The 24,022-nt window shown below is 41.2% G+C and overlaps 1 protein-coding gene across 1 annotated transcript; it reads right to left on the bottom strand.

Annotated features, from left to right (window-relative positions):
• Positions 1-1,140: 1,140 nt before the first annotated feature.
• On the bottom strand, positions 1,141-22,998 carry hapstr1a (HUWE1 associated protein modifying stress responses a). The gene is made up of 4 exons (XM_059979176.1): positions 22,654-22,998; positions 18,330-18,410; positions 15,620-15,898; positions 1,141-3,999 (listed from the first exon to the last, which is right to left on the bottom strand). Exons 1-4 carry the CDS (start codon positions 22,862-22,864, stop codon positions 3,755-3,757), a joined length of 816 nt encoding a protein of 271 aa, XP_059835159.1. The 5' UTR covers positions 22,865-22,998; the 3' UTR covers positions 1,141-3,754.
• Positions 22,999-24,022: the final 1,024 nt, after the last annotated feature.

Genomic DNA, 24,022 nt, shown 5'->3' with positions numbered 1-24,022 from the left:
ATCTTTTTGGTACAAAACAGAAAAACTGATGGAAATTCCCTCACCTCCTATTCAAGAGAGTCAAGCAACTTTATAAAGACATTAACATAGGGAAGTCTGTAGATGTTGGAAATCCAAAGCAACACCCACAAATTGGTGGACGAACTCAGCAGGTCACTCAGGGTCTAAAGGGCTGCAGCCCAAAATGTCAACTGTTTATTCATCTCCACAGATGCTGCCTGACATGCTGAGTTACTGCAGCATATTGTGTGTGTCACTTTATAAAGAGATGGTGCTTTAAGCTTACATCCCCATCTTTGGTTGAGACAGCAAAAAGGGACAACAGGAATTAACAGAAAATGTTCCACACAGGAACAATTAAAATGGTACTACCATTTTAGTGGCCAATGGTACTACTAAGATCATTTTTTTTTTAAGCAGAAACCATCAAATAAATTGACTCTGACTAATGTACTAGCATGAAAAATAGACAATTCATAGATCTTTATTACTGTTATAGTTAAATCAGACCCTCTGAAAGGGCAGTAATATTTATTAAAGGGATACCAGAGTATACAAGGGAAAACAAAATTTGGAGACTGAAAGGCCAGCAGTTCAGATCTTCACAGCCTAGTCCTGTGACTACAGATTAAAGCATTTTTTCAGATTATTGATTGAAAAAAAAACAGCATTTCATTTACAACTAAGAACTCATTACATAGCAAAGGCCTTATTTTAAAAGGCATCTCCTAGTAACAACTTATGCCTGTTGAACACTAAGAGAACATGAGTACCGTGAACTTAACAATGTACCATTAACTGATTTTTTTCAGTAATTTATAAAAATAAACTAAACATACCAAAATTAACTTAATTTCTGTAACTGCAGTTTTCCAGTTAGCAAATGATTGGCCATATTATGGGCCATGATTTAAAGGTAAAAAGCAAAAATGAACCAAAAGATCTCCGGAGTTGTGTGAGCATTGCGTTTTCAATTCCCCATTTTAAGGCATTTCCCAACCTGAATTTGCCATTTCTGTCAATATCCTCAAAATGGATGCATAATATCAGGGGTGTGGAAGGTGGGGGGGGAAGAAGGAAGACACACAAATGTACTCCCTAAAAGAAGCCATTTTAAAATAATTTCCAAGTAGACTGATGCAATGGAAAAAAATCAACATCTGATTTGCATGGTGTTTATTCTTTCTCCAAGTGCACGCTACAGTTAAAGTAACATTTTGATACAAACTTTTAATGCATAAAACTGTCAATTACCTATTCTTAAAATGGCAATTACAGTTTACAGTGGTTTCCACCAAATGAAAATACTTCAACAAAAGCAAACAGCGTGCAACTTAAACTCATCCAGGCACCTTTTCACTGAGGTATCTGGTAATACCTTCTCAGAACACTATTAAAATTTAACCTTATCAAAACATTTATGGAATTTTATCAATCGCCTCAAAGGTGGTGACCTATCACTACTGTACTTCATCACCTAGATTTAACATTATACATTTAGCTAGAAAAGTGGCAAAAAAACTACTGCAAAAGATCATTCGAGGGGGTTGTGGCAAGAATGTGAACAGACATGTAAATGTCAAATGTAAACAGAAAAACTGTTAGTGCAAAGTTTGCTGAAAGCCTTATTTTCACTTTTTGAATTACGTTACATTCCCCCCCCCCCCGCCAGAAACCTGTAAAAATATCACGAACAGCTTCCTTCACTCCACCGCAAAACACCATGCGCGTTCAAACAGTGAAACTGCAAAACATGGGCAGCTGGATTTTACACTGCCCCCCTCCGCACCAACCACACAAACAATTTAACACAATTTCTGACCATAAAACATTTTTTTTTAATACTAAGTTGATCATCCTGAGCTCCTAGCATTCCCAAAGTGAAAAGGAATCTAGAGACCAAAATAAAATTTCACAAAAAAAATCTAATACAGGTCAGCATTTAAGAGATGTACTCGGTTCTTACCATGTGGATTTTCATTAGGAAATCCAGGATCAGTTGAAGCCCTCCTTGCACTTTCAAATCATTTTCAAACAAGCCTCTCCAGAAACCACTGACATGGTTTCTAATCTTTGCCAATACAACTTATATCTGGCTTGGAGTGAGTGACTGGGAGGGGTGGGTAAGGAAAACAGGGAACTATAGATTGAAGATTAATTTACCTAAAAATTATAACTATTACAAAAAAAAACAAAAGTGCTGCCTTGCAGCATATCCCTACTGCCTCTGGCTTAAAAAGCAAGCCCTCTTTTAGGCTGGCTGGGTTGTCTAACTGCAAACAAGCAGGAGAGGCCAACAGACAACACCCCCCAGTTAGTATTACTTGAAACAGTAAAATTGCACTTTGCATAGCTTTCCCAGTGAGAAAACAAGTCAAATCAAAATAGCCATCAAGACTGGTATCTGTCTGCATGTGCAAATGGGCAAATTTGTTGAGTTAGTGTGTGTGTGTGTGTACATCAAGTTTTTGTGCAAGTTGGACTACGTAGCGACCCACAGCTAAGGATTTTAACTTGAAAATCAAAATGCAAATTAACTCAAACTGATCTCCTTTAAAATTACAGTAAATTGCAGAAGTTTTTTGCTAAGCCTGCTTACCACAGTGTAAATTCAGAAGTTAAAATTCCCCCAAAAACTGACAATATAAGGCTCCTCTTTCAAACATCACCACAATGCAATCAGAGGTCACCGAATTACAATTCGACGAAAAGCATTTCTTCAGATTTAATGCAAGTAGTTTACGCAATTATCTTCACAAAAGTAATCAACCTTCTTTAACTAACTACTGCTGACAATTCAAGAGTGAGCAGGCCACTAAACAACTAAGTTGTCATTTTCTACCCAAAGATTTGTTCCAAGAGCCATCTGAACCAACTCCATTGTGTGAAAAAACATTTAAAAGCAAGCATGATGCAGCTCTAATTTTGGATATCCACTCCAGGGTTCAGTGTGCACATTTTATTTACATTCTGTAGAACGAGTATCATACCAGCATTCAAATGCTTAGTATATACACATTACATATATTTATATATATTTATATATTTAAACATAACAAGAGTACTTTAGAATTTACGGGAAAGTCAATAGTATTTTTGTATGTTTTGCAACACAAACACAAGAAGTGAATCCAATAAAGATCTTTGTTGATTTTTTTTGATATTTAGTATTCATTGCATGACCATCATAGCACCATTTTCACAATCGACAGAATTAGCAGCTGCTTGAGTCTAAATAAAAGTAATCCAATATCAATACAATGTATGTACTTGCACTATACGAAAACCAGTAGTGTCTTAGTACAGTGCTTTAAAATGGAAGTCTGGAGATTTGACGAAAGAGGCTATTTTAACATAAATGATACCAGTGATATATTGGCAACTGTTCAAGCAGTCAACACAGCAGAAAATAAAAAGGGCAATTAACATGTTAACCAAATTAACATCCAAATCACCCTTCCCTTAAAGAGAAAAAAGTTAAGGTCACTTTAGCTTGGAACCTAATGTGTTTACCTATGATGATCTTGCTAACTACTACACAAATGATTGGATGTCCTCTGTCACAAGACCAGTACTGGGAAAGCCATAATTACAAGAAGCATCTACCGCATTAGTTAGAACTTCCTTTATGGCAATCATTATTGAATTCACTTGTACTTTCACAATCAAACTAGTTACGATGGCCCTCCATTTCCATTCAAGAAAGTGTCGAGTATCAAGTGGCTTTCAAGTAGCATGGCGACAATATAAAAGTTCAAAGCATTCGATTGCGTTTGTGCGTTGGGGAATCAGTGATCACATCAGTACACTGGGCTGAGGAACGCTTCCTAGTGCCACCATTGTCCAAATGGAGTGCCATTTCTTCTGATATGAAAGTGTTCAAATCCACATCATGGAGTCCATTTCTCCTGCGTGAAGAGTTAGAGCTACCACTTACATGAGTGGGAGATCCAGGAGTACTTGAGCGCACGCTTATACTAGCCATTGCTCCACTAAGGCCTGTGAAAACACAAAAAAAAGTGTCAAATGAGTGTGTTAATGGTCCCCTGTGCATGCATGGCTTGTTCTTGCTATCATTTTAATATTTAACTATTTAATCCACTTCGATCACTGGAAGGTTCATAAGCATGTTTAGGCACATGCAATTTTCTTTGTTCAGGCCCATTATTAGTAAGTAACGAGCAAATTCTCACCAAAATTTATATGCAATCCCACACAACAATTCAATATTCTGGCTCCAACTTCATCAAAACAGGATGAAGTCTGGCTTTTTGAAAGTTTCATTACGTTAGTGAGGAAAATAAAAATGATCCACAGAGGTCAAACCTATCCCTAGTCAGAGCTGTAGTCAGTGTGTTGACTATGGGTTACGTAGAGGAAAAAACTGGCTAATGTGCCTAATCCCTAGATTGTCATTGAGCAAGCAGAGGCTGTGCAATGAAAAGGTGCAGCCTTGATCGCACTGACCTGCAGAGTTAAATAATTTGCCAATATTCAACAACATGGTTTACACCAAAATAAAATCCGTTTGGGGTACAGTGACAACTTGTGCACACAAAGTGCTAAATGTTTGAGAGATTAGGCAGAGAAGATGAGAAGCAGAAACAAAAGTAAAACAGATTTACCTTCCTTAATCTCCAGTTAGCCCACTTTCGAACAGCCCTTGCTATCATAATATTGGAAATATGAATGCCTATGTGCACATAACAAGATCCTACAGACAATACAAATGGCCATACAATTGCCGAGTTAAGTGAGGGACTGACTACATGATGACAAATTAGCACAAAATTGTTGGCTTTTTGCATAATTTGATGTTTCAGTATTTGTGATTGCAGTGGGGGGAGTTCAATGTGGAATTAATTCCTAGGGCAATGAATAAAGAAAACAACATTGGCAAAACTCGAAACAACACACACAAAATGCTGGAGAAACTCAGCACACCAGACAGCACCTAAGGAATTGAATAAAAAGTCAATGTTTTGGGCTGAGACCCTCCCAGAACTGGAAAGGAAGGGGAAAAATGCCAGAATAAAAGTGTGGGGGGAGGGGAAGGAAAATAGCTGGAAGATGATAGGTGAAGCTAGGTGGGTGGGAAAGGTAAAGGCTGGAGAGGAAGGAATCTGATAGGAGAGAAGAGTGGACCATCAGAGAAAGGAAAGGAGGAGGGGACACAGGGAGAGGTGATAGGCAGGTGAGAAGAGGTAAAAGCCAGAGTGGGGAATAGAAGATGAGAGAGGGAGGGAATTTTCTTTCAACCAGAAGGAGAAATCAACATTGATGCCATCAGATTAGAGGCTACCCAGGCAGAATACAAGGTGTTGCTCCTCCATCCTGAAGGTGGCCTCATTGTGGCACAAGGGGAGGCCATGGACCAACTTATTGGAACAGAAGTGAAAATTAAAATATTTGGTCAATGGGAAGTTCAACGTTTGGCAGATGGAGCAGAGGTATTGATGAAGCAGTCCCCCAATTTATGACAGGTCTCACCAGTGGAGGGGAGGCCACACTGAGAGCACCGGGCACAGTAGATGACCTCAGCAGGTTTGCAGGTGAAGTGGTACCTCACCTGAAAGGACTGTCTGAGGCTCTGAGTTGAGGGAGGGGGCAAACGGGTAGGTGTGGCACTTCGGCTGTTTGTAGGGATAAGTGATGGAAGGGTGATCAGTGGGGAGGGACAAAAGGGTAAGGGAATCATGGAGGAAGCAATCTTTACAGAAAGTGGGGGGTGGGGAACTCTATCACTATTAGGGTGACAAGAAGACGGGTGAGCACAGATGTTTGGGAAATGAAGGAAATTTGGGCAAGGGTATCATCAATGGTGAAGAAAGGGAAACTCTGTCCTTCGAAGGAGGAGGACACCTCTGATGTCTTGGAAAGGAAAGCCACATCCTGAGAATAGATGCAGTGGAGACAAAAGAACTGAGAAAAGGAAATATCATTTTTACAGGAAACAGGATGGCAAAAAGTATAGTCAAGATAACCGTGGGAATCAGTTACTTGACTAAATTTAGGAATTGGCACAACTCTCCAACATAATTAACAGATTTTGATCACCTCACAAAAGTCATTCATTTAAGATTGTGATCATTAAACTAAATAGATTTCTGACTAAAACATCTATTAAATGCACATCGAAAGACTGGTAAGGGAACATACCCTCCCCACGTTACAGCAGGGTTCCGTTCCTGTAGGGGAGGACAGTTATCTGGATGGTTCACAAATCTGAAAAGTGGCCACAAACAGAGTCCCCACATGGCAAACAATGCTTGCGATACCCAGCAATTCCATGCTACCAGCCTCCCAGACATTGTGTGTGTGTGTGTGTGTGTGTGTGTGTGCGCGCGCGCATTTGACAGCTGGAGAGGGCCTGTACTAAGATAGCATAAATTTAGTTCCATTAAAGGACCGCTTACAAATCATTCTGCATGAGCAGAAAGAGGCGGCCACCTGTTTGACATCGCTCTGCCATTCAATAAGATTACAGTTGATCTGTAACCAAGTCTGCATACACACATGAAGAAAATGGAGAAGCAGCCCATGCGGCCCCTTTAACCTGCTTTGCCATTCAATGGCTAATGCACTGCTATTTCCAAAATGTTGCAACTTTGAAGGAATTTCTCATCTTAAAAGAATTCCATTACTCTGAAGCTATGGTCTCTAGTTCTAGACACCCTCGAGAGAAAATAAACTGCCAAACCCCTATGTTTGAGTAAGATTGCATTTCATTTTTCCAAACTCTGCGCATGGACGTATCCTACTGAATCTTTCCTCAAGACAACTACTTCATCCCAGGAATTAACCATGTGAATTTTCTCTGAACTGTTTCCAATGCAAGTGTACAACTCGTTTAAAGACTAAAACTTTAAAGTACAGTCTTACTAGAGTCCCTGTGGCACAACAGGCTTTCTTCCTTCTCCTCACGAGGCCCATCTTTCTTGGACTCTGTACCTGCAGGCTAGTTTGTGCTTCACCTACAAGAGCACTCAGATGCTTCTGCAGTCTTTCATAACTCCCAAGCCACCCCCATATCCTTTAAATACTTTTGACTTGTTCAGATTTAAAATTAAACAACAGTTACACTAGCAGAAGCACTGAAAATTTATGCTACACTTTGCATGTAAATCTTGGTTGATATTCCCCAGCTGGGGAGGGAGGAAGAGGACTCTATTCACCTTCAATTACCCTTCATGAAATTAAAATATCAGGGTAATTCCTAACACCCTGAATTCTCAGAATAAACCTCGTTGTAACTTAAGGCTTAAAGTCAAGGCATCATTACGATAATCTGTCCTGTACTCCCTCCAAGGCCAAAATATGTGCCCTGGCAATAACCAGATGTTGTATTACCAGGGCTTTATTGCTAGTGTACAATGGTCCTATACTCTCGTCCCACAATCGCCCCCTCCTCCTCGCCATTATACAAAGTAAAGGATCCTATCAGCCATTCATTTACCTGCCATCTTAAAAAATCTGCATTAATTACACACAAAATGTCTTTGCCTTCCACTACTTCAGTTTTTCCCATTTAGAATACTGTTTTATCCTTTTTAGGTTCAAAGCAGATGACTATGCAGTTGATCCATAGAAAATTAATTTGCTAGTTTGTTCAAATCTCCCAGACTTTCTACTTAACCCAAATTACTTTTCGGGCATCAGAAAACTTTCTATACCCATTAACCAAGACATTTAGAACTATCAACAACAAACTACTGGCAAAACTCACGTTAGTGCCTATGAAGTCGAACAGATAATCGACATTTTGGGTAAGACCCTTCACTTGGACTGGTGAGATCATACAGTAGTTTTTCTCTTTCTTGGTATTTTAGCATAACTAGTTTCATGACTCCACAGAAAGAAGTACAGTGATGAGCTTCAGATTTATAGGGTGTCATGATTCTGCACCAATTATACAGGCTACTGAAAGTACCACAAAATTTCAACCCTGATCATAATCAACAATGCTTAAGTGTTAACTGTGGTAAAAATACACAGCATGGGAACAGGTCTTTCAAACAACCCTGCTTTAATCTCATTCTCCCTATGTTCTATCAAATCCTTCCAAGTTCTACAACTCACTCGAACAAAGGGCAACTTATAGCAGCCAATTAAACTACCGATCCCAACACTCTGGGAATGAGAGGGGAAATCAAGACCACCAGGTGCAAACCATGGTCACAGGGAGAACATGCAAACTGATACAAAAAATGGGAGGAGGGGGTCAGGACTGAACCTAGGCATCTTGTGCTATGAGCTATATCACTATAAATGGTCAATAAATGTACAATCTTCAAGCTTAAAAGTACAACCACAAGAAAACTACTGTTCCCAAAGAAAGCATATGGGAACCTTCCATACAACTGTCTTCAGAAAACAACTGAAGGAAGAGGGGAAGTTATAATTCTAAAGGTGCTGGTCAGCTCCCTGTGTGGACAATGGAGATGAAGCTATACAGGAGTATCCTTCATCTTAAGCACACCTGTGTTTAACAAGAGCAACCCTAATTTTTAGTTTCAGACATCTATATTTAAAAGAACAGCAGAAAATTATTAGCTTTGTTTCATGCATGGTGTTGAAAAGACAGGTAGTGTAAAATGTGGATGGCAAGTAGTATCAAACAACTTTTAATGCAAATGCCTATTGTGGATGCTGGACAATAAGACTGGACTCTAAAGAGCAAATGGCTAGCTAAAATTACCATAATGCATTATTGTCAGGTCAGTAAAATACCAGAGTCCAAAGGCCCCAATAAAACTCTATCTCATCTGAGTTTCATAGTCAGATATTCATAGCAGGGCCCATAGCCAATATTCATCGAAGACAGATTTAGTGGTACAAATGCCTTATTGACACAAACATATCAGAACACATAATGCCCATTAAACACCGCAAACTCTGACCAGAGGCAAAGTCCTGCCTCCACAACCAACACCCTCCCAGCATATTTCTGCCAAAACTTTTCAATACTGGTATAACAGTTACAGAAATGTACAGCAGAAACAGGGCTTTTTGCCCAACCATGTAGACTGTCTACTTACATCGACTTGCAGCAGGACCATAGCCCAACCTATGTAAGCTTATCCATGTACCTATCTAAGCTTCTCTTAAATGTTGAAATTGAGTTAACATGCACCACTTGTGCTGGCAGCTCGTTCCACACTCTCACAACCCTGCGTGAAGTAGTTTCGCCTCATGTTATCCTTAAAAACTTTTTATTTTCACTCTTAACTCAAGATCTCAAGTTGTAGTCTCACCCAAGCTCAGTGCAAAAACCCTGCTTGCATTTATCCTATCTATACCCCTCATAATGTTGTATACCTCAATCAAATCTCCCCTCAATCTTCAGAGTTGCAAGGAATAAAGTCCTAACCTAGTCAATCTTTCCTTGCAACTCAGGTTCGCCAGACCCAGTAACATCCTTGTAAGTTTTCTTTGTGCTCTTTCAACCTTATTGACATCTTTCCTGTAAGGAGGTGACCAAAACTGCACTCAATACTTCAAACTAGGCCTCATCAACTTTTCAAACAACTTCAACATAAGTTTTGTACTCAAAACTTTTGGCCAATGTGCCAAAAGCTTTCTTTATGACCCCATGTACCTGCGATGCTACTTTTAAAATCTAGTATCAAGCTAAAGAAGGCACTATAGAAAATGTCAACTACTTTATTCTTGGCCCTTAGCCAAATCAATGGACTAATTGATCCTGTCCCAATGTTAATGGTGGGATTTTCTTCAGCCAACTGGGACCAAGCTTGTAGAAGATTTCAAAAAGTTGCTAATATGCAAATAAATACCTGCCTTTCTACATGGAACTATTGGTAACATCATCAAAACAAAAACTAAATTCCTTAGAATAAAAATTCCACATTATTTAAACACAAACCAAAGCTGACAAAAATTAAAATACTTATGGTAAAATATCACATTAAAACACTCAGCAAAACAAAAATCCATTTTATAAACAGCTGGCCACAGGAATTTATCACATATGCAAGGGTCTTGATGAAGGGTCCTGGCCCGAAACGTTGACTTTCCATTCTTTTCCATAGATGCTGCCTGATCTGCTGAGTCTCCAGTATTTTGTGTGTTGCATGGAAATTTATCAAATGGGATTGGAGTACAAGCAAACAAAAATTGAACTATCTAATCTAGAGGAAAACTACCCCAGCCCTTCTGAATTCAAATTTGATACAGATTGGGTCAAAACCAACTTATGTGCTCAGCATCATCATCGTCATCAGGTACTATGCCCAGTTTGAGCTTCGACTGCCATGGCCCACACACTCCTGTTTCGGGTCAAGTGGATCAATTCATTTTCATTTCCAGTTCTCTGGCTACTGTCTCCATCATCATTTGTCTTTGCCTTCCTCTTGTTTTCTTCCCTTCAATCTTTCCCATAATTACCGTGCATTCCAACTCCTCTTTCCTAATCACATGTCCAATGAAGTTATGTTGCCTTTTCATGATCTCATACATTATTTCTCTTTTTGTGTTTGCTCTGTTCACGACATCATTAGATATTCCTTTCATCCATGATATTCTCTGCATCCTCCTCAAAAACTACATCTCTGCTGTTTCAATTCGTTTCCCCATGTTACTAGATATTGTCCAACATTTTGAACCATATAACATAAATGGATAAACGTAATATTTCAATACTCTGAGGAGGGTTGTCATGCCTAGTTTAGTGTTGGTCAATATATTCTTCATTCTCGCAAAGGTGTCTTTTGCCATCCCTATTCTTCTTTTGATGTCCATGTCACACCTACTATCTGATGTCACCAGCTTCCTAAGTAGCAAAAGTTCTGTACTTGTTTTGGTCTTCCCCATTTATTTTCAGCCTGCAGATAGGATTCTCCTTCTTTCTGGATATCACCGTACATTCTGTCTTTTTGCAATTGATAGATAGACTATTTCTGCACTTTCTTCAACAACTATATCAATTAAGTTTTGTAGTTCTTCCTCCGTACTTGCAATTAACATAGTGTCATCTGCATATCTGAAATTATTGACGTTTTCACCTCCAACTTTGACTCCCAAGATGTCTCATATTTTTTTGTTAAATTGTTTCAATGTACACATTAAACAAATCAGGGGAGAAAACACACCCTTGTCTAATGCCTCTCTTGATTTTCGTAAACTGACTCACTTCTCCATCTATTCTTACAGCAGCAGTTTGTTCCCAGTACAGATTTCTGATTAAGCAGAGGCCTTTCAAATCTAGATCTAGTTTCCTGTAACATTTAAAATAACTTACTATGCTTCATTTTATCAAATGTTTTTGAGTAGTCAATAAAACAAACAAACAAATCTTTTTGCACTTGAATAAACCGTTCTGATAGTATCCTTAACATCAATATCGCGTTTCTTGTACCTTTGCCTTTCACAAAACCACATTATTCTTTACCTATGCGCTCAGCACAAAATTAAAATGGCCTGTGTGGGCGATGGTCAAGTCTTATGGTCAAGAATAATTTAACTAAAGTGAACTCAGATGGATTCCCACAAAACTAGCCACAGACTAAATTCCTAGACCTTATCTGAAGTGACAATTGTTGAATCAGAGTTCAGATTTGCCACCTAAGCCCTATTTCCTCTACACCCTAATGTCCCAAAACCTGCCCCTCATTTCCAAATATTTCTCATTCTTACAAGCTTGTGTACAGTGGCACAAAGCAGACCGACTTGTAATTTTTCTTCCCCCCCCCCCAAAAAAAGTAAACAATAACTCAAATCAGTACCTGTCAAGTCTCAAAACTCAATGTATATTTCCTAGCAGCATGGCCTCTCTTCAAAATAAGCCTTTTGCAATCGATTGATAACACTGAGAGCAAGAATTTCAGGTTCTCTGACATTAAATGGAACCGTTCAACCTTAAGCTTGACAAGCTGTTTGATTTACTGCCTCTAACAGTGTCTAAATAGTTTTATGATGAGACTGATATGTACAATCACAAACAAGAGAAAAGCAGGAAATCCAAGCAACACACACAAAATGCTGGAGGACCTGATAAAGGTCTTGGCCCGGAACATCAACTGCACTCTTTTCCATAGATGCTGTCTGGCCTGCTGAGTTCCTCCTGCCCTTTGTGTTGTTGATATGTACAAGTTTCTTTTTTCAATGACAAACTGCATAAAGCTATTTATAACAATTGAGATTAGGGGTCTTTCAGTTTCAAGATATGCAGTACAGGTTGAGAACCCCTTATCTGAAATGCTTAAGGCTACAAGTCTTTTGGATTTAAGACTTATTTAGATTTTGGAATATATGAGGTAGCTTGGGATCACCATCATTTCCAACTCTGAATTTGTGCACTATTGGTAAGCAGTCTCTGTCGTGCACATGTTTATCACTCATATGTACTAAACAGTGAAAATTATTACATTAATATAATAAAAAATATAACAAGTGCAGGGTAACAAAAACAGCACAGCAGCATGAGGAGAATACCTGAATCAGCTGTTGAACAAGAAGTAGCGGCAGGTTTTCAGTCTCCACCTATGATGCCGTGTCTTGTTTAAAAAGCTACAGGACACTGTATTGGTATTTTACTTTTATTAGGAATATGGAAAGTCCATTCCAATTTGCCTACCGGAGCAACAGGTCCACAGCAGATGCCAATACATTGACCCTTCACTCCACCCTGGACATCTGGATAGTAAAGATGCATCCATCAAGATGTTCTTTATCAACTACAGCTGGGCATTCAATACTATCATCCCCTCAAAATTAATCAATAAGCTTCCAGACCTTGGCCTCAATACTCCTTGTATAATTGGATCCTTTATTTTCTCACTTGCAGACCCCAGTCAGTTTAGGTGAGCAGCATCTCCTCCACAATCTCCATCAGCACAGGTGCACAAGACTGTGTGCTTAGCCCCCTGCTCTACTCACTCTACACTTATGACCATGTGTCTAAGCACAGTTCCACTGCTATACTCAAGTTTGTTGACTGTTGCAGGGTGAATCAAAGGTGGTGAGGAATGATCATACAGGAAAGAGATTGAAAATCGATCTGAGTGGCGCCATAACAACGACCTCTCACCCAACATCAGCAAGAACAAGGAGCTGATTACTGACTTGAGGAGGACACCACAGGTCCTTTAGCCAGTCCTCATCGAAGGATCAGAAGTGGAGAGGGTCAGCAACTTTAAATTCCTCTACGTTATTTCAGAGGACATGTCCTGGGCACAGTACGCAAGTGGAATTATGAAGAAACCACAGCAATGCCTCTAACTCCTTAGGAGTTTGCCAAGATTTGGCATGACATCTAAAACTTCTGACTAACTTCTAGAGATGTGCAGTGGACAGCATACTGAGTGGCTGCATCACAGCCTGGTATGGAAACCCTTGAATGGAAAATCCTACAAAAAGCAGTGGAAACGGCCCAGTTCATCATAGGTAAAGCCCTCCCCTCCATTGAGCACATCTATGGGGAGTGCTGACGCAGGAAAGCAGCATCCTTCATCAGGGACACCCCACCACCCAGGCCATGCTCTCTTCTTGTTGCTGCTATCAGGAAGAAGGTACAGGAGCCTCAAGACTCACACCACCAGGTTCAAGAACTGTTATTACCCCTCAAACATCAAGCTCTTGAACTAGAGTGAATAGCTTATTTATTTGTTATTATTATTTTGCACTGCACGGTTTATGGTCTTTTGCACATTGGTTGAACACCCAGCTGACTTGGTCTTTCACTGATTCTATTACAGTAATTGAATTTATTGAGTATGCTCACAAGAAAAGGAATCTCAGGTTTGTATGTGGTGACATACATGTACTTGGATAATAAATTTACTTTGAAGGTATAAAAACAAGCAGTGTTCTAGACTTGCTCTGATGCTAGATTTTTGTGATCAGCAGATGCTTTAAAAATTTAATGCCCTGCCTTCTCTTAAACTTCTGCAACCAGTCTGCTGGATATTTTCAATTTCCTTTAATGTTCAGTTCTTCGTGATAGATCTTTGCTTGTCTTATGATTTAGCATGCTGTTAAGCGGCATATGTGCTCTCTGACACTGACAATACACAATCGAGATCTTTATTCTTCATTTTCTGCAGTGTTTTTCTACCTTCTCATTAACTTCTGTTCATCACATATTGAGGTCACTTCTCAGAACTGTCTGCGGCGTGCAGAGACCAGCACATTACCTGGGAACCTTCTCAGCGCCTTATGGGATTTTCCATTTGTGACGTTATATCAGCACTCAAAAAATTTCAGATTTCAGAATTTCATATAAGGTGTACTCAACCTGTAGTAGCATCTAACCAAATTATGAAAACTTACAGAAGACCGGACATGCTCCACAAAAGCAAGGTTAACTAGTGTTTTATTTCCTGCTCAGTGACTAGTTTCAGTCTACAGATTTTCTAGGAAATAGCTCTCAGACAAACTTCATTAACACGGTTGCATATCAGACAAATTAAAGAAATTCTTGGCCCACAGTAGCATTTTGCCTGAACTCACCTACATAAAATTTTATCTTTTTTTCTACCAAACTTTAAGTATCAATTATGATCCTTCACTCTGTGAACAGTCTCAGTAAAGCTTATGACACAGATTACATCTGGCATTACATCAGTTTAGTCTATTTTGATTGTATTCTGTTCACTTCACTCATTTCCACTGACTTCCCTTGATGCAAGTAATGATCAAAATAGAGAAGGTAATTCTGTTGCAATCGAGCAACAACACAAAGGGTCCAGTTATAAAACCAAGGGCGAACCATCAAAAGTGCTTGTTGATTTAATTCCCAAACATGTCAAAGCTTGATAAATACATGCCATCATGGAGTTGCAAATGTTAGATATCGATAAAAATCTCATCCAATGTAGTTTTTAAGGAATATGATCTGAATTTAAAATAACTAGAAAAACTCTTACCTCCACAAAGAATGAAACAAGCATTGTAGGTTCTTTGTAAATTCTTTAGCAAAGACAGGGAAACTTCTTAAAGTGTTTGTTTAAAGTAATGATTTACTAAGTGCTTGTCATAAGAGTATCATGTGATATTAATGATACTAAAATAGATAAACAAGAATTAAAATACACAAGATATTAAAATATTCTTGGAAAAAAGGCATATTAAAAACTCCACGTCTAAAAAGATTATATCAGGTGTGCTAAATATTCTTTGTTGCAACTCATGAAGAGAAGTCAAATAATAGTAAAAATATTTTGATAGACAAAATAAAGCACAATTTATACAATTCCCAATTGTAAGGGCAAAACATAACTTGGTACCAAGAATAAGTTTTTAGACAAAGGGATGTAAAATCTCAATATGATACAAAATTTCAGGACCTTAAAAAGGGTTATTACCAACAAAAAAGATCAATTTTGTGTGCTACAAAATGTGAGCAAAACACTATGTATTTAAACCTTTTCCACTTCATTAAAAATATTGTAATTGATGCCTACCATATTGGAAGAGCAGCTGAAGGAATTAATGTTGGAGCAGCATGTTACAATTTAACAAAATTTATCACACCCCCAACTAAACTATTCTACAGTCAAAAGCGAGGTATATTTAATCTAATAATGCTGAAATTCAGCATGACAGACAGCCTCTGAAATCAGCATCTTCTTTTTCAAAGAGCTTAATCACATCACATAATTACCGTGTAGTGCAATGGCTTCACGGAAAGGCTGCAAGTCCGTCTCTACAGATGAGTTAGCTTCTGCTGTGGGTGTTCTGGTGGGCGAGGTAACAACTGTCAGTCTAGGGGGAGCTCTGGTACTGCGTGGCGGTGGTGCTTTTCCACATAAGAAGCTGATCAAATCTTCCCTCCGAATGGTTCGTCTCCGCTTTTTTACCCAAGCTAACACATCCTTATTACGACGTTGATAACCGACCTGAATTCCTAAATCATAACTTCTGCGCTGAGCTTCAATACTTTCTGAAACAAAAAGAAAACTTTTCAGAATAGGTAAACTGCAGATTAAAATACTATACACTAAGATTTGTATTTTTTTAACCCATGCCAATTACAGAACTTGGGTATCAGGTTTGAAACCAATTCTGCAGAATCAGGTACTTGAATAAATACAAGGTTATTTCAACCACTTTCAACCAAATTTGTTATTCTTAAACTAACAATTTAGAATTGCTTAACGTGTTACTGAAAACCAATGACAAGCAAGAACTTCCTCAGAGTAATCGCACTTGGAAACAGAAATAAAATACTTATGTGTAATATATTTTGATTATGCATCTGATTGCAACACTGAATGCTGACAATGAGTTGTGACAAGAGCATGTCAGCAAAACTCAAGAAACAGCCAAATTTGAAGTATAAGGATTTTTTCCCCCAGTGATGTCAAATATGGATCATTGAATGGTGTCCTCGAATCACAGACTAAACATAAAATTGATGACAGTTGTTTGTGAACATTTATCTTTGGAAGACTGCGAATAATCTATGTTAGATAGAAAAAAAGGCTAGAGTCGCTTAGCATTTTAGTGCAAGCTTGTGGCAATATTTACAAAAAGATTTGTACCAGAACACACAATAATAGTTCTTCAGCCCCCCTCTTTCTCCTACTAAGAATGAAGTGCTCTGTTTTATTAGGCCCCAGGACACATTATCTTTAATTATCTACAAAGTTAACTTACGACTACACATGAATTAGAACATGATGCACCCCATAATGTAGGTACAATTATATTTTAAAAATCAACATAAGTATCAACCTTAAATACATTATACAAACTATACACATTTACAGCTCCTCATTACTAAAGAAATGGAATATTCCGCTGAGCATGGCAGGAACGGCACCATAAAGCCAACCCAACTGCATCAGCTCGGTTTAGGACCCATTTGAACAATATACTGGGGAAGACACTGAAGTGCGCACACACAACAGCAGAACAACAAGGTAATGTTTGTGTACGTGTATATGGGCTCTCAGTCACAATCTCTTCTCCAATTAACATGCGAAAAGTATACTTTCATCAACAACATCAGAAGAAAAATCATACCTATAATTATCTTGACCAACTAAGATTAATTTGGCCAAATTATTGCTGCTGGGCACAAATTAAAATGCATTGATTTTCTAGCAAAAATATATCTAGGTATTTTTATTAATATTAGTACAATGATAAAATGCTATTCTTACCAGCAAAATCCAATCACATCTTTCAACCTTCAAACTATTGGCAAATATGGTAAATTTGGGTAATCCAAATTAAATATTTTCTTTACCATTTTAATTTACTTATTCTGAATTACCTAGAATCTCAAAAAGTCCACCATATTTTGTGTTCAGACTTCAAGTATTCTTTTATGCATTATGTCCATGTGACTGAATATTGGTAACAGACAAGAGTCATTCAGCTGTGTGTAAACAGGAAGGAAATGATTCAAATGTAGCCACAGTAGTTAACTTTACATTCCAACACACTATAATTTATTTTACAAATGTACCTCCATGCCTTTACTGTAAGATTAGACCAATTATTTTGGAAAGAAATTTTGCATACCGTATTAAGGTTGATGCTAATAAGGGCTTAATAACAGTAGCATTCAGAAAGCAAATGGATGCAACCAAATGTGGGTAGAAGTTATATTTTAAATATAGAAACATAAAAGGAGAAATTCAGCAAGCCCTAGATAGCTTTCTACAATAATTTACAAAGAGTCCACAACAGGTTTCAATAAAAGCTTTAATTGCAAAGCAACATTAAATTAAATGGGGCTGACATAACTTTAAATGCCCAATTTAATGCTTAGAAAAAAGTCATCCCATATCACTAATATATTTGAATAAAGATCTTCATTGAAGGGAAATGGTAAGCACTTCCCTTTTCAGTATTTAATTTTAACAACTATAATTTATTTTAAAAACTGAAGACAGCTAACAAAAGTAGCATTAAACCAAAATTGTTTGATGCAAGAATTGAAATGTATTGCAAAAGTCTTGTTTTGGCTGTATTGGGTATCCAGAAACATGAGTCATGCAAGGAAATTAAGAAGGGGGAGGGGAGGGAGAAGAGGAAGAGAGTTCTAGACTGGGCTCCTGTAGTCAGTTAAAAACTAGAAATAGCCCTTAGCCTATTTGGTAAAATTATGCCGATTCATTTGAAAGAGTTTAATTTACAAAAATCAATTCATCACAAGTTACATTAATTTCCACAACACTAAAAACAATTGAGCAAGTCTCTGTATGAAACTTCAGTATTTCACAGACTAGCTGCTCATTGCTTCACTTGGCGGTTTTTAAACTCCAGCGCCTAAAATGTTAACCCCATGGCACTGGAATGCGGACACAAGTACACACGAGTCCAAACAATGCCGGGAAAGAAGTAAGAGGTCTGAATATTACCTTTATACACATTGGTGACAGCCGAGGCGGCATTTTGAAACGGAACCCAGAGTGACAGCCCTTGTTGCTGACACACTCGATCTACGAAGGCCACGCAGAGAGGGGAAAGGGCAGGTTAAGGAGAGGGAAGAAGGGTTAAAAATACAAGTTAGTAGAGCAGTAAATGCAAACTGCTCTCGAAAAGACACACTGTAATACAATTTTTTTTTAAAAGGAAAGAGAATCCGCCGGCCATGTTTGATTTCGCCATTTTGCTTGCGTCTTTTTTTAATTAAAACTCAGGCGATTTCAAATATTAAAATATTTTATTGCTATTAAACTCACACTGGGAAATAAATCAGTCCTGTTGTGCTTTTTCCCTGAGTCTTTTAACGCATCCTATAAGACACCGCCCCGACTTCAGTTCCTACAATGTTAACACCTAACCCACACAAATACACATAAAGGGTTTGTAGTTATGACTACAAACATTATTACAACCATCTCAATTGGTAACTCAACCTTCCAAATTTGTTTTGTGTGCATCCCACCAAAGTACTAACAACCCACCAAAATTCCAGAACAAAATAAAATTACAGGTTTACGAGCACAATTCCCAGCTCGATTCGGATTTATCGAAACAGAATTAAAGATATCGTTTGCGCTATCAAACAGCACACCCAAAGATATACACTTGCGGAAATAAAACATGACTTTACACTTTTTCGCCCTTCCCCCTCCATGAGCTGCCAAGCAGACCGTGGGGGTGGGGAGCAGAGGGACGGGGGAGGGGGGAGAGAGAGAAGCAGAGGGATGTGAAGGTGGTGCGGGAGAGAAGAGTGCAGACACGTGGAGGGGAGAGAAAAAATGGCAGGGGCTCCGGCTGAGAAATTTGCCTCATCTTTTTGACATGGGTGAGGTAGAGGGCTTGCATAATGTGTTTTTATTAAAGAAAAGCTGCAAGGCAAGCCAGAGAAGGCCAATGGTGGGAAAGTGACTTGAAGAAATTTTAAGAGACAGGATCAACCTGTATTTATAAAGGCAGTGACTGATTAGGCTTGGCAAACATGGCTTTGTATATGAAAAACTATTTTTATTTACTGCCTGTTACACTCTGGTATTTAAGGCAGTAGTGAAGGCCCTCCATCTCTGGTGGTGTTCAGGGCTTCCTTCATCCTGCCAGTAGCTTCCTCTTGGAATGTGCACAATTATGATTCAGATTTTTGAAGCAGTAACTCAGATGGCAGAAGAAAGTGTCCTGTATGGAAAGTTGGATTAAGTGCGATCTAGGGTGAGCTAGCCAGTTAGGTTGTGGAAGATGGTAATGGAAGCCATTGAGGCCTGTGACCACTGCCGTGTTGGCGGAATCAAAGCTGCTTTTGCTGTCTGTCATCATTATTAACAAGTTGGATGTCAATGCTGCAAACATGGTTAACAAGTTTAAATTATTGGTGTAATGAACAGTGAAAATCATTCTAAGATTACAGCAGGACCTGAATGAACTGGGGAAATAGGGCAAGAGAATGCAGATGGAATTTAATTCGCATGTGTAAGCGGTTACATTTTGGCCAGTTCTGCAACGGGGCAGAACTTGCACATAAATGTTAAGGCCCTGGAGACTGTGATAGAATAGAGACCAGGGGCAGAAACAGAAAAGCTCCCTGAAAGTGGCAATGCAGGTGGACAGGGTGCTGAAGGCAGCCTTCGATCAAAGCACTGAGTACATGACTTGCCACATTATTCTGCAACTGTACAAGTTGTTGGTGAGACCACACCATTAATACTGTGTCGCCCAGTTGTAAGAGTGATATCATTAAGCTGGGAAGACTGATTAGACTATTCACAAGGATGTTACCAGGACTGGAGCAATTAAGCTAAAAGGAAAGATGGAATAAGCTGAGACTTTGCCTGGGATAAAGGAGGCTGAGGGTTATTTTTATGGATCTATACAAGATCAGGAGGGCTGTAGATTAGAGTCCATTCTCAGGCAGCAGAATCAAAAATAAACAAGAGGACATAAATTTAAAAGGAGAAAAAATATAAAAGGGACCTGAGGGGAAACATTTTCCACAGAAAGTGGAAGGTACGTGGAACAAAATGCCAGAGAAAGTGGTAGTGTAACATACAATTGCAACACTTGAAAAGGTACAGGAATAGGAAGGTTAGAGAAATATGAACCAAACAGCTCAGGTCAACAACATGACCAGTATGATGGACGAGTTGGTCAAAGGACCTGCTCTTAATGACATGGAAAGCAGGATGGGTGGGATGAATGGAGAGCAATTCAGGGTGGTGACAGTGGGTAGGGGGAGCAGAGCACAATGATGGGAGCAGTGAGGGGAGGAACTGGTGATGGGAGGGAAAGGGACAGGAACTGACCTTGGGGTGGGGGGGGATCTGACAATGGGAGGACGATAATGATGGGGGAGGCGAGGGAAAGGGAAATTAAGAAAGTGGGTTTGGTGTTCGACTGAAGGTGATGAGTGGAACGGGGAGTGGACCAGCCATGGAAGGGGAGAGGAAAGGATAACAACCATATGTTGGTGGGTGGGAGGGGTAGTGAAAGGGATCCGGGCCCAATAATTAGTGGTGGAAGAGGGAAAGCAGAGGTACTGGGACTGACTGAGGGCATGGGAAACCGTGGGGGTGTAGGCTGTGAAGAAGATTACAGGAGACTGAAGATAGAGTGGAGGAGGACAGCAGGTGTAAGGTGGGGTGGGAACGATGGGGCAGACAGCAGTGACACATCATGTGGAAAAGGGGAGTGATGAGGATATGGAAGATGGCAGGGGATGGTTGGTGTGATGATAACAGATGTAGGGGGGCTGTTTTTGATGATGGCAGAGGAACTGGGGCAGATTCTGGGGATGATGCTGAGAAACTTCAGTGCTGTTTGTGATGCTGAGGGGTGGGGCAGCAGAGATGGTGAAGGGTGCAGGATGATGTTATAGAGGGGAAGGAACAGAAGCTGTTGGAAGATCATGGGGAAGGGAATGGGGCAGTGTGGGGTATGATCACAGGGAGAGGAATGGGCAGGAGGTGGGATATGATCACAGGGAGGGGAATGGGCAGGAGGTGGGATATGATCACAGGGAGGGGAATGGGCAGGAGGTGGGATATGATCACAGGGAGGGGAATGGGCAGGAGGTGGGATATGATCACAGGGAGGGGAATGGGCAGGAGGTGGGATATGATCACAGGGAGGGGAATGGGCAGAAGGTGGGATATGATCACAGGGAGGGAATGGGCAAAGGGTGGGGTATGATCATGCTGAGGGGAAGAGATGGGGGTGCGGTATGATTATGCGGAAGGGAGTGGGCAAAGGGTTCGGGATTTCCACAGAAAAGGAGATAGGACAGAGACTGGGTGCCGATCATGGGGAAGGGAAGGGGCAGTGGGTGGGGGATAACTATAGGGAGGGGTAGAGACAAGGGATGGGGGCGATCAAGGAGAGGGATGGGAATGATAGGGAGGGAGAGCAGCAGAGGGTGGGGTTGACTATGGGGAGGAGCAGAAGGCTGGGATGATCATAGGGTTTGTAGGCAGTGGTGGGGGATGATTATGGGGAGGGGTTGGGGCAATCAAGGGGAGAGATGGGGATGATTTACTGGGAAGGGTGGGGTGATCAAGGGGACATTTAGGGTGATTATGGCCAGATGGTGGGGGTGATCACAGGGAGGGGGATGATCATGGGGGAGGGGAAGTGGAAGAGGATGGCGGTGATGAGGGAGGGGGAAGGGATGAGGGAGGGGGAAGGGATGATGATGGGGACGAGATGGCGGGGATGATCATGGGGGAGAGGAAGTGGAAGAGGATGGCGGTGATGAGGGAGGGGGAAGGGATGAGGGAGGGGGAAGGGATGATGATGGGGACGAGATGGTGGGGATGATCATGGGGGAGGGGAAGTGGAAGAGGATGGCGGTGATGAGGGAGGGGGAAAGGATGATGATGGGGACGAGATGGTGGGGATGATCATGGGGGAGGGGAAGTGGAAGAGGATGGCGGTGATGAGGGAGGGGGAAGGGATGATGATGGGGACGAGATGGTGGGGATGATCATGGGGGAGGGGAAGTGGAAGAGGATGGTGGTGATGAGGGAGGGGGAAGGGAAGATGATGGGGACGAGATGGTGGGGATGATCATGGGGGAGGGGAAGAGGATGGCGGTGATGAGGGAGGGGGAAGGGATGATGATGGGGACGAGATGGTGGGGATGATCATGGGGGAGGGGAAGTGGAAGAGGATGGCGGTGATGAGGGAGGGGGAAGGGATGATGATGGGGACGAGAAGGATGATGGGGGTGGGGTGGGGGTGGAGGTGTCGAAGGAGGATGACCCGCCGCCGTACCTTTATAGAGCTGGGCCACCGCCGTGGCCGAGTTCTGGAAGAGATGCCACAGCTTCTGCTGGCTCTGCTCCTGCTCCAGCGACGCCCTCTCGGCCTCGGCCTGCTGCTGCTGCTCGCTCTCGGCCAGGCACTGCCGCTCCCATTTGGAGAACCAGTGCTCGGGGCAGTGCTCCTGAATCTCCGACTCCCGCTCGTCTTTCTTATCCTCCATCGCAGGCCGCCCTGCCTCGAGTTCCCGTGCCGGGCGGGCGGGCGGTAATTTTCTCTCTCGCAATTTTTGTATAATTTATCGCTTTATATTATTTTGCCCCCCTCAGCTCCAGCTGATTTCCCCCCCTTAGTCTCTTCTCCCTCCCCACCCCCGCCCCCCACCCTAAACTCACACAAGCCCCACCCCCTTCCCCCAACACAGACACCATTAAAACCTTGTCGGCGCCGTCAACAATCGCCCCACTTGCACTTTTCGCTGACGTTATTAAACTGAAGGGACGCGCCGTCCGCCGCGCCCCTAGTCCCCAGCGTGACGGCCGGAAGCAGCCGCCCCGCACCGCACCATCCGCCCTCTCCCCCGCCTCCTTCATCTCCAATCCTATTGGCGACGGCCAAAGGAGCGATTGGCGGGAGGCAGCGTCAGTCTGGTGACGTAAGGATGGGCGGGGCGTGGGCGACGGTCGCCTCTTGACCAGCGGAGGGGCGGGGTGAGGAGGACGTACGTCAAATTGCCCCCCCTTCCTTTCTCCCTATTCGAGGAGGCGGGCGCTTCTTTCCAAGTATGGCGTCATGTCCGGGGTGGGGATACGTTGCCGTTCAAAAGGCGGGGCTAATGTCAGGTCATAACAGCCGATATGTGGTGCGCATGTGCGAAGAGATCCCCCCCCCCCCCGATGTTTGCTGCCGGTGATCATGTGATATGCAGGTATTGATTAACTCTGTTTCGTTCTGTAAGATTTCAACTTTAAATGCCATTCATATTATTTTTAAAAAATCTCAAAATACTTGCCAAGAAAATGCGTGCTGTTGCTGTTATTTTTTCTTGGGATGTTAATGTCACTAGCCTGTCCCTTGAGAAACCGGTGGTGAGTTGCCATTCTGATCTTCACCTCCTGGTGAAGGAAGGCACTTCATGGACGCCGCTGGGAATGGAGTTCCAGTGGTAATGAAGGGACAGCAATGTATTGTGGAGGCTTGGAAAAGTGTGTGCAATTGTGGCAGCCACGTGCGTGGGAAGGCCTCTCAAAGAATATGATCAGATAACTCTTCAGTAATATCAATACAGAGAGAGGGAGATTTGGGGACAAAGGATCTCCTTTGCTTTCTTCCCATCATTTTGAGATCTGTAGTATATACTGAGAGATCAGACATAACCCCA

The sequence above is a fragment of the Hypanus sabinus genome, chromosome 9, assembly GCF_030144855.1.
Source record: "Hypanus sabinus isolate sHypSab1 chromosome 9, sHypSab1.hap1, whole genome shotgun sequence".
Lineage (NCBI taxonomy): Eukaryota > Metazoa > Chordata > Chondrichthyes > Myliobatiformes > Dasyatidae > Hypanus > Hypanus sabinus.
The sequence above is the reverse complement of the archived record's forward strand: the minus strand, read 5'-3'. Positions and strand labels throughout refer to the sequence as shown.

Excerpts from the sequence above, each read along its gene's own strand:
- hapstr1a (XM_059979176.1), bottom strand. The coding sequence starts at position 22,864 with ATGGAGGATAAGAAAGACGAGCGGGAGTCGGAGATTCAGGAGCACTGC. Across the intron at positions 18,411-22,653 it reads GGTGGCCCAGCTCTATAAAG|ATCGAGTGTGTCAGCAACAA; the intron begins GTACGGCGGCGG and ends TGGCCTTCGTAG. Across the intron at positions 15,899-18,329 it reads TGTCACCAATGTGTATAAAG|AAAGTATTGAAGCTCAGCGC; the intron begins GTAATATTCAGA and ends TTTTTGTTTCAG.